This window comes from Onychostoma macrolepis, chromosome 01 (genome assembly GCF_012432095.1).
Source record: "Onychostoma macrolepis isolate SWU-2019 chromosome 01, ASM1243209v1, whole genome shotgun sequence".
Classification (NCBI taxonomy): Eukaryota; Metazoa; Chordata; class Actinopteri; order Cypriniformes; family Cyprinidae; genus Onychostoma; species Onychostoma macrolepis.
Window position 1 is genome coordinate 1,503,590 of NC_081155.1, and position 18,526 is coordinate 1,522,115.

The window sequence follows — 18,526 nt, forward strand, 5'->3', positions numbered from 1 at the left end:
TCTGTGATTCATCAGAGGACAGTCTACAGCTTCATTCATCTGAGCGTTCAGGAGTTTCTCGCTGCTTTCTATGTGTTTTACTGTTATTTAATAAAGAACGAGGAGCCACTGCAGTTTTTTCTGCATGAATTCAGATCTTACAGTCTTAAAGTCTCTCTGTATGATCTACTAACATCAGCAGTACATAACGTCCTTGAGAGTGAGAATGGACGTCTGGATCTGTTCCTGCGGTTCCTGCTGGGCGTCTCACTGGAGTCCAATCAGAGACTCTTACAGGATCTGCTGACACACACAGAGAACAGCTCAGAGAGCATCAGAGAAACCACACTGTACATTAAAATGAAGATCAAAGGTGATGATCCCTTTGTTACATGTTTCCTCCAGAGCGCCAAAGCTCTGCTGGGGCAGTTACGTGAGTGGTAGGTAACCTCCTCACAGTATGTCCAGTGTATGGAGTATAGTAGGCCTCCTCTCAATCGAGCTCGGCTGTCTTGGCGAGTGTCGTCAGGCCTCCTCTCGCTACAGAGAGTTTTAGAGGCCTCCGCTTGCCAGAGCTCTGCTGGGGCAGTTATGGGGGCAGTTATGCGAGTGGTAGGTAACCTCATCACAGGATGCCCAGTGGGTGGAGTATAGTAGGCCTCCTCTCGATATAGAGAGTCGTCATGTTGAGGCCTCCGCTCCAAGAGCTCGACTGTTTCGGCGAGTGTCGTCAGGCCTCCTCTCGCTACAGAGAGTTTTCGAGGCCTCCACTCACTGGAGCATGAGGAGACTGTACGCCCTGAAGTAGAAGTGTCACTTCATGGTGCGGAGGTCACCAGCCCGACCCAGTCAACTGCCCGATTTGTACAGTTCTGAAGTTCTTGCAGGCCCGTTCCTCCGCAGAGTTAACCTACTCCACCCTGAAGGTCTACGTGGTGGCGTTATTGGCTTACTGCTCCCCTCTTGGTGGCCAGTCAGTGGGCAGAAACTCCCTTGATACACGCTTCCTCCAGAGGCTGAGGGAAGCTATTTCGCTGGCTTACTAGGAGCGTGGCACCCTCTCAAGCTAACTTTTTAGAGGATTTTTGTGTAGCGGCAGGATGGTCCTCTCCGCACACTTTTATCAGGTTCTATAACTTGGATCTTGACACGGCTCCGGGTTCCCAGGTTTTATCTGCTTGAACCAGCTGTGTATGCTGTCTGGTTCGTAATCGGGTAGGGCAGCATTTTTTAGCTTGGCCTGTTTGGTATATCGTTCCCAAAGCGTCTTAGCTACGCAGCGTTGAGGGAACCTATGAAAGAGAACGTCTCGGGTTACTTGCGTAACCCTTGTTCTCTGAATAGGGAACGAGACGCTGCGTTTGCTGCCAAGCTCCTCACGCTGCAGACAGAGGCCTTTTCAGCAGAGAAATCTGAGGAGCAGATGGCGCATTCGCCAGTATAAGGATGGTGACGTAAGGAGGTCGAGGACGGCATCCGCTCCATCAGCCAATGAATTGGCGTGATTCTATAAGGGCTTCAGACAATCGGCACACCCAGAAGGCGTTCCCAAAGCGTCTTAGCTGCGCAGCGTCTCGTTCCCTATTCAGAGAACAAGGGTTACGCGAGTAACCCGAGACATTCTTAATACAGTAGATAGTGGAGTAAAATGTCTGCTATCACCGCGGTAAACACAACCCAGTCACATGAGAAACTCGTTCATTAAATCAGCAGCAGGTGGAGCAAAGGGACGGTCGACACCATTGATCAGTGAAGCTGCAATTCAGACATTTTCACTATACATTACTGGTAATATTAATAGTAATAATAATATATCATTATAACCTTTAATCTTCAGTAATTATTGATCATAAATGCTTAATTTTCCAGATGTTTGACTGCTGTTACAGTGAACTATTACAGTGAAGGCAGTGCTTGAAGTGTGTTTACTCTTTACTGTACAGCACTCGCCAGTATTTTACATTATTATACATTTAAAGAGGTCTGCATTATGCCATAAAATAAATAAAACGAGAAAATGTGGATTACTGTGAATGGGAATATTATGAGTGATATAGGTCTAGTTTTTTAAATTAATATTTACTCTGTCAGCTTTGTGATCAAATTTATTTGTAGATTTAAAAATAAAACCACCAATAGGTGGCAGCAAGTCACTGTCTTAATGAGCCAGGCGTCACGCCATTCCTTCATTCATTCATTCAGTAAGGAAGCAACATGCTGTAGTTATGAATGGGTTATTAATCACTAGCCACGTTTACATGTACACTTTTTTGTCATTCGATTAAAATCATTCCAATTGAAAGATTCGTGGACTGTTTACATGAGGCGTTATCTAATCCGATATGGTGTTTACATGTCCCGGCGCTTTCAATTCTGGGACACGCTAAGTAGCCTATGTAGGGTTTAATATGTAAATAATTTAATTTAGCTCAAAGGGAATCATTTATGATTTTATAGGGAATTTGAACAGAATCACTGTTTCGCGGCTAATCACTGAGTCGGCAGCGATTCACTGAACGAGCCGTATTACATTAATTCTGCACTGGATATTCAAATCCAAAATATAGTGAAAACACTATTAATAAGCACAGTGACAAGATCGGCAGATTAAGACATTAACTTATAAGCACAAAACACAAGATACTTCTCTTTTCAATATAAATAAGACTTTATTTATATAAACCTAAGACATAAACTAATCTAACACATGAACACACGCATTCACACGTTGCAGAAAGAGAGAAAGGATGAGTTTAGAGAATGAGAATGTGAAATCCCAAGTTTTATTGCATAGACCTGAACATCCATCAATCACTTAACCCTCTGGGGTCTGAGGGTGTTTTGGGGCCCCGGAGAAGTTTTGACATGCCCTGACATTTGTGCTTTTTTCAGTTGCTTATAAACATTTTAATGGCTAAAGTCTAAAAACACTGTATTCAGCACAAACTGGGCTACAATAATATGTGACCAGCATGTACGTGATTGTGTTTTTGAGAAAACAACGTTTATGTGTGGTTTGAAAAAAACAAAAATTTTAAAAGTAACTGAAATAAGGCCATAAAACACATACAAAATATTTGTTCACAAGACTTTTGAGAACTGGATCTTGTAGCCTAGAATATTTGCTTCAAAATGATCTGAAAATAATCTAACTCACTCATTCAGAGAAAACAATATATTGATTAAAATTTTCTAAGTCACTTTTTGAGTGGAAAGGCTCTATGCGAGAGGGCGTGACTCACACCTGAGAAGACAAAGGCCCGCATAATGAGCTCCATAATGAGCCATTCAGTCAGGTGTGTGACTGAGAGAGAAGAGTTACAAGAAAGAATGTGAGGGAAAAAGAAATGTGTATACATATAACTATCACATAAAATAACTTGAGATTCACTTGCAAGTGCAGTTAAACAGTTTATTAGGAACAAATAAACAACAGAAGAGTCAAGACATTGTGGGTGCAATATCCAAAATATCCAAAACAGTGGCAGGAAACTGGAACCCAGGAAAACGGGAGACAGCAGAAACTGCATGAGAAAACACAAAACAGACGTGAGCAACACAATGAACGGACAATGACAAAGCAAACATGGTGACAATACATACACTACCAGTCAAATTATTTAAACAGTAAGATTTGTAATGTTTTGAAGTGTCTTCAGCTCACCAAGCCTGCATTTATTTGATCCAAAGTACAGCAAAAACAGTACATTATATTTATTATAATATATAGGCCTACATATTGTTATGATCCAAGATGGCGGCGCGATCAGACGCAGCGGCTGCTCCAGGTCCCAAAGACGGTGCTTTTTTGTCTTTTAATGTCGTCTGTTCGTCTCCAAATAGTGTAAATTTACCGCTAGTTCATAAGGAAATCACTCCTAAACTCAAATATGTTCGCCAAAGACTTTTGGATATCGGCAACGCATACAAAGAACAACTCTCGCCGGCGGCTACTGAGAAGCTACGAGGCCTCTGTTTACTGCTGAAGCCGGACCTCGAGACCGCGGCCTCGCCTACTGTCGCTACCCGCACAAGGCGGTGTGAGAGAGGACGGAAGCGCGATGGCGCGGAGGTATCTGAGCTAGGCTAAGGGAAAACCCCACAAGACCGGCTCTTCCAACACTCATGCTCTCAAACGTTCGCTCTCTGGAAAACAAACTGGACTTAATTCAACTCAGTCGATCTACACAGCATGAGACAAGGGATTGTTGTGTGTTTGTTTTCACTGAAACATGGCTGAACGACAACATCCCGGACTCCGCCATTCAGCTGCACGGACTAACTTGCTACCGCGGACAGAGATTCATCACTGTCTGGTAAGACTCGGCGGTGGCTTGTGTGTCGTCAACAAAGAATGGTGTAACAATGCTGGGGTAGTGACAAAACACTGTTCATCGCTGGTGGAGTTTATGTTTGTGAAGTGTCGACCGTTCTATCTATCTGAGGGTTCACGGCCATTGTTATTGTCGCGGTATACATCCCACCGTGCGCGCATAAGCGCAAAGGGCGCGCGAGCTGTACAGCGCCATCAGCGAACAACAAACAAATAACCCGACGGCTTTTTCATCATAGCCGGTGACTTCAACCACGCAAACTTAAAGACAGTTTTGCCAAAGTTCTACCAACATGTGAACTTTGCAACAAGGGAAATAACACACTGGACTTTGTTTACACAACAGTTAAGAGCGCATACAAAGCTGAACCCCGCCCCCACCTCGGGTACTCAGACCACATCTCTGTTATGCTAATCCCAGCATACAGACCACTTCTGAAACTGGCCAAACCGGTTCACAAACAGATCAAGGTATGGCCAAACAATGCCACCTCAGCACTGCAGGACTGCTTCCAGGACACAGACTGGAACATGTTTAAAGAGGCGGCCACCTACAACAACCACACAGACCTGCAGGAGTACACTGAAACTGTGACTGCTTACATCCAAAAGTGCATAGATGATGTGACAGTCACCAAGACCATCACCACACGCGCCAACCAGAAGCCATGGATGACAGCAGAGGTTCGTGGGCTGCTAAAGACCAGAGATGAAGCATTCAGATCAGGAGATAAAGCAGCCCTCAAAACAGCAAGAGCCAATCTGTCCGCAGCATCAAAAATGCAAAACGGTCATATGCTCAAAAATCAACAATCACTTCACAGACAGCAGTGACACACGGAGCCTGTGGCAAGCTATTCAGACCATCACAGACTACAAGCCCCCGCCACAGGCCTGTGATGACGACACATCCCTCCCAGATACACTCAACCACTTTTACTCATGGTTTGAAATGCAGAATGACACACCTGCACAAAAACTGCCCACACCTCCCAACGACCAGGCGCTCTGTCTGTCTCCAGCCGACGTAAGGAAGTCCCTATCTAGGATCAACCCACGCAAGGCTGCGGGTCCCGACAACATACCTGGCCGTGTACTGAAAGACTGTGCTGCACAGCTGACAGATGTCCTAACAGATATCTTCAACACCTCGCTGAGCCAGGCAGTCGTCCCCACATGTCTCAAATCCACAACAATCATACCGGTACCAAAGAAATCACCTGTGTCCTGTCTAAATGACTACCGTCCCATAGCACTGACTCCAATCATAATGAAGTGCTTTGAGAGGTTAGTCATGCACAACATCAAAACCAGCCTCCCCAACACACTCGATCCGCTCCAGTTTGCATACCGTCCGAACCGCTCTACGGACGATGCAATCTCCTCCACCCTCCACCTGGCTCTTACCCACCTAGAAAATAAAGACTCCTACGTTAGAATGCTGTTCATTGACTTCAGCTCAGCATTCAACACAATAATCCCACAACAGCTCATAAATAAACTCAACTTGCTGGGCCTTAACAATTCCCTCTGGATCCTGGACTTTCTAACCGGAAGACCTCAGTCAGTCCGTGTCGGCCACAACACCTCGAGCACTACCACACTGAACACAGGTGCCCCACAAGGCTGTGTGCTCAGCCCGCTGCTCTTCACGCTGCTGACCCACGACTGCACTGCCAAGTCCAGCTCCAACCACATCATCAAGTTCGCTGATGACACAACAGTGGTAGGCCTCATCAGCAACAACGATGAAACGCACTACAGAGAGGAAGTGGCACAGCTGGCTGAATGGTGTGGCACTAACAACCTGTCCCTCAATGTGAGTAAGACAAAGGAGGTTGTGATGGACTTCAGAAGGAACTCCGGTGATCACCCCCCACTGACCATCGACAGCTCGCCTGTGGAGAGAGTCAGCAGCACTAAATTCCTGGGGTGCACATCACAGAGGATCTCACCTGGTCCACCAACACCATGTCACTCTCCAAGAAGGCACAACAGCGCCTACACTTCCTCCGCCGGCTGAAAGAGCAAGTCTCCCTCCACCCATCCTCACCACTTTCTACAGGGCACCATTGAGAGTGTGCTGACCAGCTGCATCACTGTCTGGTACGGAACTGTACAGCAGCAGACCGCAAGACCCTACAACGGACAGTGAACACAGCTGCAAGGATCATCGGTGCCCCTCTCCCTCCATCCTGGATATTTTCCTCACACGATGCTCTAGCAAAGCCAATAGTATCGTGAAGGACTCCACACACCCTCCCACAGTCTCTTCCAGCTCCTACCATCAGGAAGACGGTGCCGAGCATCAGAGCCCGCTCTGCCAGACTGCTCAACAGCTTCTTCCCCAGGCTGTGAGAGCCCTGAACTCAAATCACCCGCCTCTCTGAACCCCCATACAAACCCCTACCTCCTGTAACATGTAACGTGCAATTCGAAGTGTGCTACACACAGGTGAGTGGGCCTGTACAAACCACCTGTAGTAGCACACTCTCCTCCTCTATGCGCACTAGTCACTTTTCACACACACTGCTGTGTGTACACAAATCCCACAAAAGAACTCCGTAATATATGTATGTTTACATGCTCATGCACTACAAATCATCCTGCACTGTTCCCCAGCCAGCTGCTTGAACTCAATGTTTCTCCTTGCACATGTACAGTACTTATCTGAAGCATTCGTATAGTTTGTATAGTTTGTATTTTTTAGTTTGTATAGGTACTTTTTATAGATAGTATATTTATAGTCAAAATCTATCAGTAGGATAGTTGTGTATAGGTTTATATTGTCTTACTCCATTGTTGTATGCCTGTATTTATGTAGCACCGTGGTCCTGTGAGGCACGACATTTCGTTCCACTGTATGCCCCCGCATGTAGCGGAATGACAATAAAGCTCAACTTGACAACTTGACTTGTACTATTCAAAATAAATTTAAAAAAAAGACTATTAAAAAAGTCTGTTTGGCAGGGGTTTCGAACCCGCGCGCTAAAAACAGTCGCGTTAGGAGACGCCAGTAATGAATGCACTGAGCTACCGAGCAGTACTGATTCAGTCACGGATGTTTGGATTCAAATAGGATTTTACTCTTGGCGTGACATTATGTAGCTGGCTGGATTAAGGAATGTACTCGTGTTAACTTGTGACTTGTGTTTACTTGTTATGAAAATGAATATTATAGTATAATGACATTTTATGGTTTGTGATGTTAAAGCACATTTCACTGAGACAACTAGCCTAAATTTCTGGCTACTGTGGTTTAATTACAAACGCTATCGTTAAAATATTTACTATAGTAAAAACATGGTACATTTTCTTCAGAGACTAGCTGATGTCTCATTTGATTAATTTAAAAACTTTACGTTATTTCCACTTTGTTTTCGCCTTTATTTTCTTGTTGAAATACTTTGGAAACGTGACTTAATTTATTATTTGACTGTAATAGTGAATGAAACGTAAACGTTATATTCTAGTTGAAACGCTGCTTATATATTACTTTGTAAACGTGTTAACTTGTGCTTTGCATTCACTAGCTGTTTATTATTATTATTATCATTAGCCTATAACAGCTATAAAATATTAACTTTTAGAATTAATCGGCTAGTGAACGCAAGTCACAAGGTAACACGTTTACAAAGTAGGCTATCATTTACAGTTGTGCTCAAAATTATCCATACCCTCGGTAAATATGATCAAAGAAGGCTGTGAAAATAAGTCTGCATTGTTTATCCATTTGTTCTTTCATTCCAAAAAAAATATAACCTATAATTTAAGTTAAAAAAAAGTGGGGGGAAATCACATTATGAAATAAATGTTTCTCTCTAACACACATTGGCCACAATTAATTCAATACTTTTTGCAACCTCCTTTAATAAACAGTGAAAGAAGGCTGTGAAAATAAGTCTGCATTATCATTGTGTTGTTTAAGCTGAAAAGCAGAAAATTGCGCTTCCGTTTTTCGGATGTTTTTCACTCCGGTCATGAGAGCAGATAGTTCATAACACAGGGTTCTCCATTCTAATGTGTTTTTAACTGTATCATTGAAATATTAACTTCTATCCACTATTACCCAGTCTCTGCTGTAGTGTGGTGTCCCCAAATCACAGAAACTACTGCGTCGCCGAAATCACGTTCACATTCTGACGACCCGACCTCTTGACGTGCTGAGACGCAAAGTAATCGGTTTAGGCAAGGCAAGTTTATTTATATAGCACATTTCATGCACAATGGTAATTCAAAGTGCTTTACATAAAAGGAAGTGAAATAGTCATTAAAAATAATAAGAAATTAAAAATAATAAAAATCACAACAATAAAAACAAAGTGATTTAAAAATTGATTTTAAAAGAATTTAAAACATTTAAGAATAGAAAGTGATTATACATAGTGCAATCAGTTCGGAGGTAGCACAGTGCTCATTCAACAAATGCACAGCTAAACAGATGAGTTTTGAGTCTGGATTTAAAAGTGGCTAATGTTTTAGCACATCTGATCTCTTCTGGAAGCTGGTTCCAACTGCGGGCGGCATAATAGCTAAAAGCAGACTCCCCTTGTTTTGTGTGAACCCTTGGTATTTCTAGCTGACTCGATCCTAATGATCTGAGTGGTCTGTTAGGTTTATATTCAGTGAGCATATCTCCAATGTATTTAGGTCCTAGGCCATTTAGAGATTTATAAACGAGTAAAAGTACTTTAAAATCAATCCTAAATGTAATCGGAAGCCAGTGTAAGGACCTGAGGACTGGTGTAATATGCTCAAATTTTCTGGTTCTAGTCAGAATCCTGGCAGCAGCGTTCTGGATGAGCTGCAGCTGTCTAATGGTCTTCTTTGGAAGGCCGGTGAGAGACCATTACAATAATCCACCCTGCTGGTGATAAAGGCATGAACCAGTTTCTCCAAGTCTTGACTGGAAACAAAACATCTAATTCTTGCAATGTTTTTGAGATGATAGTATGCTGATTTAGTTACTGTTTTGACATGACTACTAAAACTAAGGTCTGTCTCCAGAATCACCCCAAGATTTTTGACTTGGTTTTAGTTGATTGACCCCTAGAGTCAAGGTATGCATTCACCTTGATAACTTCATCTTTGTTTCCAAATGCAATGACTTCAGTTTTCTCCTTATTTAACTAAAGAAAGTTCTGGGACATCCAACAGTTTATTTCATCAATGCATTGGCAGAGGGTGTCAATGGGGCTATAGTCATTTGGAGATAAGGCTAGGTAAGTCTGGGTATCATCAGCATAGCTGTGATAGGCAATTTGGTTCTTTCTCATTATTTGACTTAGTGGGAGCATATACAGGTTAAACAAGAGCGGTGCAAGAATTGAGCCTTGTGGGACTCCGCATGTCATGGACGTCCACTTAGACTTATGCTCTCCTATACTCACATAATAACCTCTCCTTCTAAGTATGACCTGAACCATTTGAGTACCATCCCAGAAAGCCTGATCCAGTTTTCCAGTCTCTCTAGAAGTATGTTATGATCAACAGTGTCAAACGCAGCACTAAGATCTAGTAGTACCAGCACTGATATTTTCCTGAATCAGAATTGAAGCGAATATCATTTATTATCTTAATGAGTGCTGTCTCTGTGCTATGATGTGCTCGGAAACCAGATTGAAAATTGTCCAGGTATCCATTTAAGTTTAAGTAGTTGTTCATCTGATTAAAACTACCTTTTCAATAATCTTACCTATGAACGGAAGATTTGATATTGGTCTATAGTTGTTCAACATTGTGTTATCAAGATTGCGCTTTTTCAGAAGGGCTTAACAACTGCAGTTTTCAGGAGTTTGGAAAAGTCCCAGAAAGAAGTGAAGCGTTCACCACTTCTAAGAGATCTACTTCTAAACAGTTAAGCACACTTTTGAAAAAGATGTGGGAAGTGTGTCAAGATAGCAGGTTGATGATTTAAGGTGCTGTACTATTTCTTTCAAAATTTTGCAATCAATTGCTTCAAAAACAGACATAGTCACTTCTTTTTGAAATTGCGGTCGAATCTGTGTGACCTCTGCAAAAGTAGATATGCCAATCTCCTTTCTGATATTATTGATCTTCTCAGAAAGAAGGAAGCAAACTCATTGCATTTACTGTCGGAGAGCATTTCACTGGGAATCTGACTTGGGGGTTTGTCAGTCTCTCCACAGTAGCAAAAGAGTGCGAGAGTTGTTTAAGTTACTGTTTATAAGGTTTGAGAAGAAGGTCTGTCTAGCTGTGGCTAGTTCCACATTGAAAGCATGAAGGCTGTCTTTATAGATGCTGTAGTGAATTTCAAGTTTTGTCTTCCGCCACATCCGCTCAGCTTTTCTGCATTGTCTTTTCATACTCTGAACTGCTGTTGATTTTCTCCATGGTGATTTTTGTCTGCCATTCTTCTTGCAGACCCTTGTCGGAGCAATATCATCAATAACATTCTTAACTTTTGAGTTAAAAGAATCCAGGAGAAGATCAACAGAGTCTGCAGAAATGCTTGGTGTTAAAGATATAGCCTTCATAAATAGCGCACTAGTGTTCTCGTTAATGCATCTCTTTCTGACAGAGACAGATCTAGATTCAGTGGTAACAGAGATCAATATATCAAAGAAAATACAGAAGTGATCAGATAGTGCTACATCCTTAACAACAATGGATGAAATGTTTAGACCTTTACTGATGAGTAAATCTAGAGTGTGTCCACGATTGTGTGTGGGTCCATGCACATGCTGGATCAGATCAAAAGTGTTTAAAACAGTAATCATTTCTTTTGCAGTTTTGATTTCTGCATTATCTGTGTGAATATTAAAATCCCCTGCAATAGTAAAACAGTCAAACTCTGAGGAAATCATTGATAACAGTTCTGTGAACTCTTCAACAAAGGCTGGAGAGTATTTTGGAGGCCTGTAAATAATGATAAACAGAATGCGTGGAGCACCTTTCAGCACAATACCTAGATATTCAAAGGACAAATACTGACCAAATGACACTTGCTTGCATTGATAAACATCTTTAAATAGAGCAGCTACACCTCCACCGCTCCTAACAGTCCTGCAGACACTTGTAAAGTTAAAGTTAGGAGGGGCTGTTTCATTGAGGACTGTTGCACTGCAGCTGTCTTCAAGCCATGTTTCATTTAGAAACATAAAATCCAGGTTGTTTGTGGTTATAAAATCATTGATCAGAAATGATTTATTTTTTAGTGAGCGAATGTTTAAAAATGCTAACTTGATGGAATTACATTTTGTCTCTACAGCAATCTTAGATTGACGCATTACAGGCCGCAGATTAGATGGATCAGCCGTACGGCTTGAGAAGGCCTTACGGCTTTAACACGTTTACATGGCAGGATTTTAATTTTGTTCGGTTTATAGAAAGGTTTATCCCACCCCTCTCAAACCAATTACAATTTCATTCGGTTTGGGCATTTTTATTCTGATTGAGGTGTTTATATGGAGCATTTTCATTCGGTTTGGACTTTTAAACCAATTACAATGCTCCATGTAAACGCACCTAGACTCTCCGAATCATTCAAAGACGCAGATTCATTCACTAATGAAACACTGTGCTTGTCCTCCTAATTTAAAAAATACATTTGATTGTTGGGTGGGGAGGGGGTGTGGTCCATGAGAAATAGTCCTGCCACCACAGCTGGAATAAATCCTGGAGGAAACACTGCATACATTTAATACAATTAGAAAAAAATTATGAAATTAACATTTTTTAAAAAGTGTATTAAATTTTAATTTAATTTTAAATTTTGATTTTTGCGCCGGCAGGAATTGAAGGTGGGGATTGTGAATGAACAGCACTCTCTCCACCTTTGATACCATGACTAAGGTGCCCTTGAGCAAGGCACCGAACCCCTAATTGCTCCCCGGGTGCTGGGGCAATGGCTGCCCACTGCTCCGGGTGTGTGTTCACTGTGTGTGTGCATTTGTTCACTACTCACTGCTGTGTGTGTGCACTTGGTTGGGTTAAATGCAGAGCACCAATTTTGAGTATGGGTCACCATACTTGACAATACGTCACGACTTAACTTAGAATGCATTTACAAAGGTAAAAAGAAAATGCCCCTGTAAATCACTTTGAGTCAAATGTCACCTCGTATTAAGAAGGCTAATTTTTGCAAATTCTTTATTATTGATTGATTAGAAGGTGCTCCTAATTTATTTTTTTTTATTTGGAGGACAAGCGCTCCAAATTACAAGAAGACAAAGATGGCTCTTAAACTGAGTGTGTGACAGGTATGGCTGTGGAATGGGGTTTGGCCGAGGAAACATTTTCAGTCAAAAGATATGTTTTTGCTTTAACCCCTTCACAATGTAAGCAACTTCAGTGATTAATGGGAGTTTTTGAGAGTGCTTGAATTCTGGCGAGACTAAAGTCAATGATAATGTTCTTTGATAATGTAAATGCTATTTTTCTCTCTTTCTGTACAATAACAGGGATTAAAGTTCTCCGTCGCTACGACGGATTTCCGTCAATTGCAGGGTTCCCGCCTGTCCTTAATGTCTTAAATTCACTTTTCATAATTCTAAGGCCTTAAATAGGCTTACATTTCTAAAATAGTGTAATAAATGTCTTAATTTTAGCTTGAATAAGTCTTAAATTAGGGAAAGACGAGGTGTATTCAGCCTGCTGAGGGGGATGTGATCAAAGCCTGGAGTGGAATGAAAGCACGTTTCTCTCTCCGCTCTAAGCACTCTGTATTCACTCTGCTCTGGATCCACTCTGGGTTTTGTGTTCCCGCTCATGGAAAAACTTCTCCGTGTTCACTTCATTAGTTATTAGGGATAACAGGGGAAACATGAGGGGAAAAGACACATGTAGCGCATTGTTGTTGTTGTTCTGCCGGCACACCAAAAATCATCCCTGCCACGGCTGCAGCTTCTCACTGACAACACAGTAACGCCGCTCGCATCAGGCTTTATAAAACACATTACCCCCAGAATCCTATTTTAATATGTGCTATAAGCACTTTTCTTGTTTATTGATTGAATTGTGTTTCATTTTTGTTTTTCTAGGTAGTAATATACAAAATGGCATAAACGAATTGGACCGAATTTCACATTTTGTGTTTTCTACAATCAGTTTTATTCTTTCAGGAGACACAAGACTGTATAAATTATAAAATATATCTGGCCTATTACAATCTAAAATAGAATCCACATCCTCCAGCTTTATATCATTCCATTCATGTGCATTCTGTATTGATCTACTGTTCAGAGCATCAGCTCATCTTCACCTGCTGCCTCCTAGAGACAAGAAAACAGCTCCTCCGTGCTGCTACAGCTGCCTGTTACTGCTCTCTGATCCGAACTCAAATCGTTGCAGTTTATCATCAGCTATAGCACACATGCATGTGGTAAAGCACTTAACAAAGAGATCATCACCGTATCAGCAACTCTACAGTTACTGTCTTTAAATAAAGCAGCAGAACATCAGTGTTTGTGGCTCATCATTGACTGAAGCACAGGCTCTACTCTCCACCGCAATGGTGATCCACAAAACTAAATTAAACTAACCGATCTCTCTTGTGCAAAATAATACAGTTCAGTTAAATATTTACTCTCCTTATAGATAACACCTGCTGTTAACAAGCAGAATCAGTGAATGAAAGAGAAACAAGAACTACAACTGACTTCAGCCACAGCCTTAGATGAACTCAACTGAAATACAAGACATCATTAAATCTCTCAAGATCTGATTAAACAACTCCACAAACAGCATTACCAGCTTCACACATTACAATTTGACTTTATTTCTGTCATATGTCTATAAAAATAATTTGAGAATTAACAGAAATTTATTTGTTTTATTGAAAACGTTTCGTTTGACCTCACCATTGTGGCGATCAGGGTTTGCTTTAGTTGGGCTCTTAACCATCAAGTTTTAATCTTAGTTTTTATTTTGGCTGCTGTAACTGTGTTTGTAGAGCACATTTGTTATAGCGTGAAAAGCCAGGAAAATGTGTGGTTACGTGCTTGTGATTGACTATTGATAATGATGTGATCATTATCTAGTGGCTTGATTCACTTATCTCATTCAGAGGCTGATCTTTAAAGACATGATGTGGATTTTTTTATTTGTTAGTTTGGTGTTGTTTACAGCTGCTATATGACCCTGAATGAGATGCCAAACTGCTACTGAAAAATTGTAAAAATGTCTTATACACAAAACTTTTAGTACTACGGCAGCAATTAGACACACACAGACATCAAGAATCAGTGTATGAATCTCAACAACGATGACAATCAAAAGCTTAATGCTGCAATTCATGCTGGCTACCAGCACAGTACAAAACTCACCCATGAATCCCAGCATGCATTGCGGCATGAATAAATTATGCCGCTGAATTGTCCACTTATTGTCTTTAATTCTTACTACACTCAAAAAAATGATTTGGTCTAATTTGCGCCAGTGTTCATGTGTTTCCACACTACAGAGTGTTCAAGTAGAATTGAAGCAGTGCTGGAGTTAAGAAGATAATTATGTGATGATTGATCATTAATGATGAACACCTGCTGTTATCAAGAAGAATCACCGAAGGAAAGAGAAACACAAGAACTACAACTGACTTCAGCCACAGCTGTAGATGAAATCAACTGAAAAAAAAGAAGACATTAAATCTCTCAAGATCTGATTAAACAGCATCAGACTGACCAGATTGACTTTATTTCTGTCAGACTTCTAGAGAAGCTCTTATTGAGAATTAAGAGAGGTTTAGATGCTTTATTGTTTTGTTTGAAATCACCATCAAAGAGACCAGTGTTTCCTTTTGTTGGGCTCTTGACCCTTGACATCTTGGTGTTAATATTACGCTGGTTGCTTTAATTGTGTGATCATTTAAAACACACTTAGCTTAACCAGCGAAGCCAAGTGAAAAAGAGTTGTGGGTAGATCTTGTCACTGGTCCCTGACCTCATTTCAAGTCCAATTTCTGATTATATAGACATTATACTGTTTTAGATTTTTTCGTAGCTTCATATCTTGCAGTATTGTAAATATCAGATAATTTGAATGAATTACAAATCACTTTGTGCACATAAAGTTTTCATCTGTAGCAATACAAAGACCACAGACATCAAGAATCAGTGTATGAATCTCAACAATGGTGACAGTCAAGAAAATATTCAGATAAAACTCTGAACATCACAAAACAAGCTACTAAAAGTCACAACTATAACAGCATACGTAAAATAAAATAGTAAGAATAAAAGAAAATAATCAGACAATTCAGCTGCGTTGTTTATTCATGTTGCAATGCATGCTGGGATACATGGGAGAGTCTTGTACTATGCTGGTACCCAGCATGCATTGCAACATGAAGCATTTTGTTGACTGTAACCATTGTTGAGATTCATACACTGATTCTTGATGTCTGTGATCTTTGCATTGTTACAGATCAAAAGTTTTTGAGCACAAAGTGATTCGTAAATTTTTTAAATTATCTGATTTTACAAGACTACTACATCTGAAGCTATATAAAAAATCTAAAGCAGTACTACATCCATACAATCAGATGTTGGACTTGAAATGAGATCGGTGGATCACTTGCCCACAACTCTTTTTTTTTTTTTTCTTAGCTTTGCTGGCTAAATGAAGTGTGTTTTATATAAACACACAATTAAAGCAACCAGTGTAATATTAACACCAACATGACAAGGGTCAAGAGCCCAGAGCCCAACAAAAGGAAACACTGGTCTCTTTGATGGTGATTTCAAACAAAACAATAAAGCATCTAAACCTCTTAATTCTCAATAAGAGCTTCTCTAGAAGTCTGACAGAAATAAAGTCAATCTGGTCAGTCTGATGCTGTTTAATCAGATCTTGAGAGATTTAATGTCTTCTTTTTTTTCAGTTGATTTCATCTTCAGCTGTGGCTGAAGTCAGTTGTAGTTCTTGTGTTTCTCTTTCCTTCGGTGATTCTTCTTGATAACAGCAGGTGTTCATCATTAATGATCAATCATCACATAATTATCTCCTTAACTCCAGCACTGCTTCAATTCTACTTGAACACTCTGTAGTGTGGAAACACATGAACACTGGCGCAAATTAGACCAAATCATTTATTTGAGTGTATGTGCTTTTATTTTTTTGTGTTGAGTTTTAGTAGCATGTTTTGTGATGTTCAGAGTTGATCTGTTTATTTATTTTGTTGATTGTCACCGTTGTTGAGATTCATACGCTGATTCATGATGTCTGTGTGTGTCTGATTGTTGCCGTAGTACTAAAAGTCTTGTGCATGAGACATTTTTTTAAGTTTTCAATAGAAGCTCATCTCATATAGCAATTGTAAACACACACACACAAAAAAAAACAGCCTCTGAATGAGATCACTGAATCAGGCCACTAGACAATGATTATATCATTATCAATAATCAATGAAAAGCACATAATCACAATTTTTTCTGGGTTTTCTTGCTATAACAAATGTGCTTTACAAACACAGTTACAGCAGCCAGAAAAAAGCTAAGATTAAAATTTGATGGTCAAGAGCCCAACTAAAGCAAACCCTGATCGCCACAATGGTGAGGTCAAACGAAACGTTTTCAATAAAACAACTAAACTTCTGTTAATTCTCAAATAATTTTTATAGACATATGACAGAAATAAAGTCAAATTGTAATGTGTGAAGCTGGTAATGCTGTTTGTGGAGTTGTTTAATCAGATCTTGAGAGATTTAATGATGTCTTGTATTTCAGTTGAGTTCATCTAAGGCTGTGGCTGAAGTCAGTTGTAGTTCTTGTTTCTCTTTCATTCAGTGACTCTGCTTGTTAACAGCAGGTGTTATCTATAAGGAGAGTAAATATTTAACTGAACTGTATTATTTTGCACAAGAGAGATCTATTAGTTTAATTTAGTTTTGTGGGTCACCATTGTGGTGGAGAGTAGAGCCTGTGCTTCAGTCAATGATGAGCCACAAACACTGATATTCTGCTGCCTTATTTAAAAACAGTAACTGTGGAGTTGCTGATACAGTGATGAGCTCTTTGTTAAGTGCTTTACCACATGCATGTGTGCTATCGCTGATGATAAACTGCAGCGATTTGAGTTAAAGTCATGTTTTTAGTAACTTTACTATTATAAATTAAGTGTTTGCAGTTTTATATTAAGAAGTGTTCCTTCTTAGTAGAATCAAATGAAATAAGTTCATCAAATGTTCACACCATCACAACAATTTTACAGCATGCAAGAGTTTGCTGTATTTTTACAGTACAATTGTAATTATTGATTTACAGTACTCTTGTAAATTTACAGTCTTACTGGCAACCAAAATTGCCAGTAAGTTACTGTAAATTTTACAGCAATTTTTTACAGTGTAGTTAGGTATTTTATTTTATTATATTTTAGTTAATTTGTTATATTTTTAGTTTTATTGTATTTAATCGAGGGATATGTCTCTGGGGGTCATCTGGGTGTCCTGGTCTCCGCTGACGATCAGGGCTGCAGACATCATCTCTTGGTGCTGATCCACCATCTGATCGGATACGGACTGAGAAACAGAATAGGAAAGAAACAGACAAATATTAGCGTAGATGCCATTCTACTTACGATGTAACGAGTACATCGTGTGTTATGGGGAGTGTTCCCGGTTCCGGTTGATCTAACTAATGCAGCCTAAAAATCCTTTAATGGATTTGAATAATAGAAGCGTATTAGTGTGTTATGTGTAAGCCAGGCTAAAGAGATGGGTCTTTAATCTAGATTTAAACTGACAGAGTGTGTCTGCCTCCCGAACAGTGTTAGGTAGATTGTTCCAGAGTTTGGGTGCTAAATAGGAAAAGGATCTGCCGCCCGCAGTTGATTTTGATATTCTAGGTATTATCAAATGGCCAGAGTTTTGAGAACGCAGTGGACGTGGAGGACTATAGCGTGATAAGAGCTGGCTCAAGTACTGAGGAGCTAAACCATTCAGGGCTTTATAAGTAATTAACAAGATTTTAAAATCTATCCAATGTTTGATAGGGAGCCAGTGCAGTGTTGACAGAACCGGGCTAATATGGTCATATTTCCTGGTTCTAGTAAGGACTCTAGCTGCTGCATTTTGGACCAACTGTAGTTTGTTGATCAAGCGTGCAGTCTGTGTGTCTGTAGATGATCTGTCTGTGTGTCTGTAGATGATTTGTGTGTGTGTCTGTAGATGATCTGTCTGTGTGTCTTTAGATGATCTGTCTGTGTGTCTGTAGATGATCTCACTGCGTGTCTGTAGATGATCTGTCTGTGTGTGTCTGT

At 40.3% G+C, this 18,526-nt stretch overlaps 1 protein-coding gene and 1 pseudogene across 2 annotated transcripts in view; one reads left to right on the top strand and one right to left on the bottom strand.

Annotated features, from left to right (window-relative positions):
* LOC131538806 (NLR family CARD domain-containing protein 3-like) overlaps nucleotides 1-18,526 on the top strand; it is a 48,672-nt pseudogene that overhangs the window by 26,948 nt on the left and 3,198 nt on the right.
* The window catches only part of LOC131538834 (uncharacterized), a 34,171-nt gene continuing 15,654 nt past the window's right edge, over nucleotides 10-18,526 (bottom strand). Inside the window, exon 5 of one of the 2 annotated variants that reach the window (XM_058772986.1) lies at nucleotides 10-3,503. In XM_058772986.1, the coding sequence (XP_058628969.1) occupies nucleotides 3,177-3,503 (327 nt within the window). In that variant the 3' untranslated portion in view covers nucleotides 10-3,176. Of the gene's footprint in view, nucleotides 3,504-17,178; nucleotides 17,787-18,526 lie in introns of those variants that run through there. The other variant, XM_058772989.1, reaches the window with a different exon arrangement.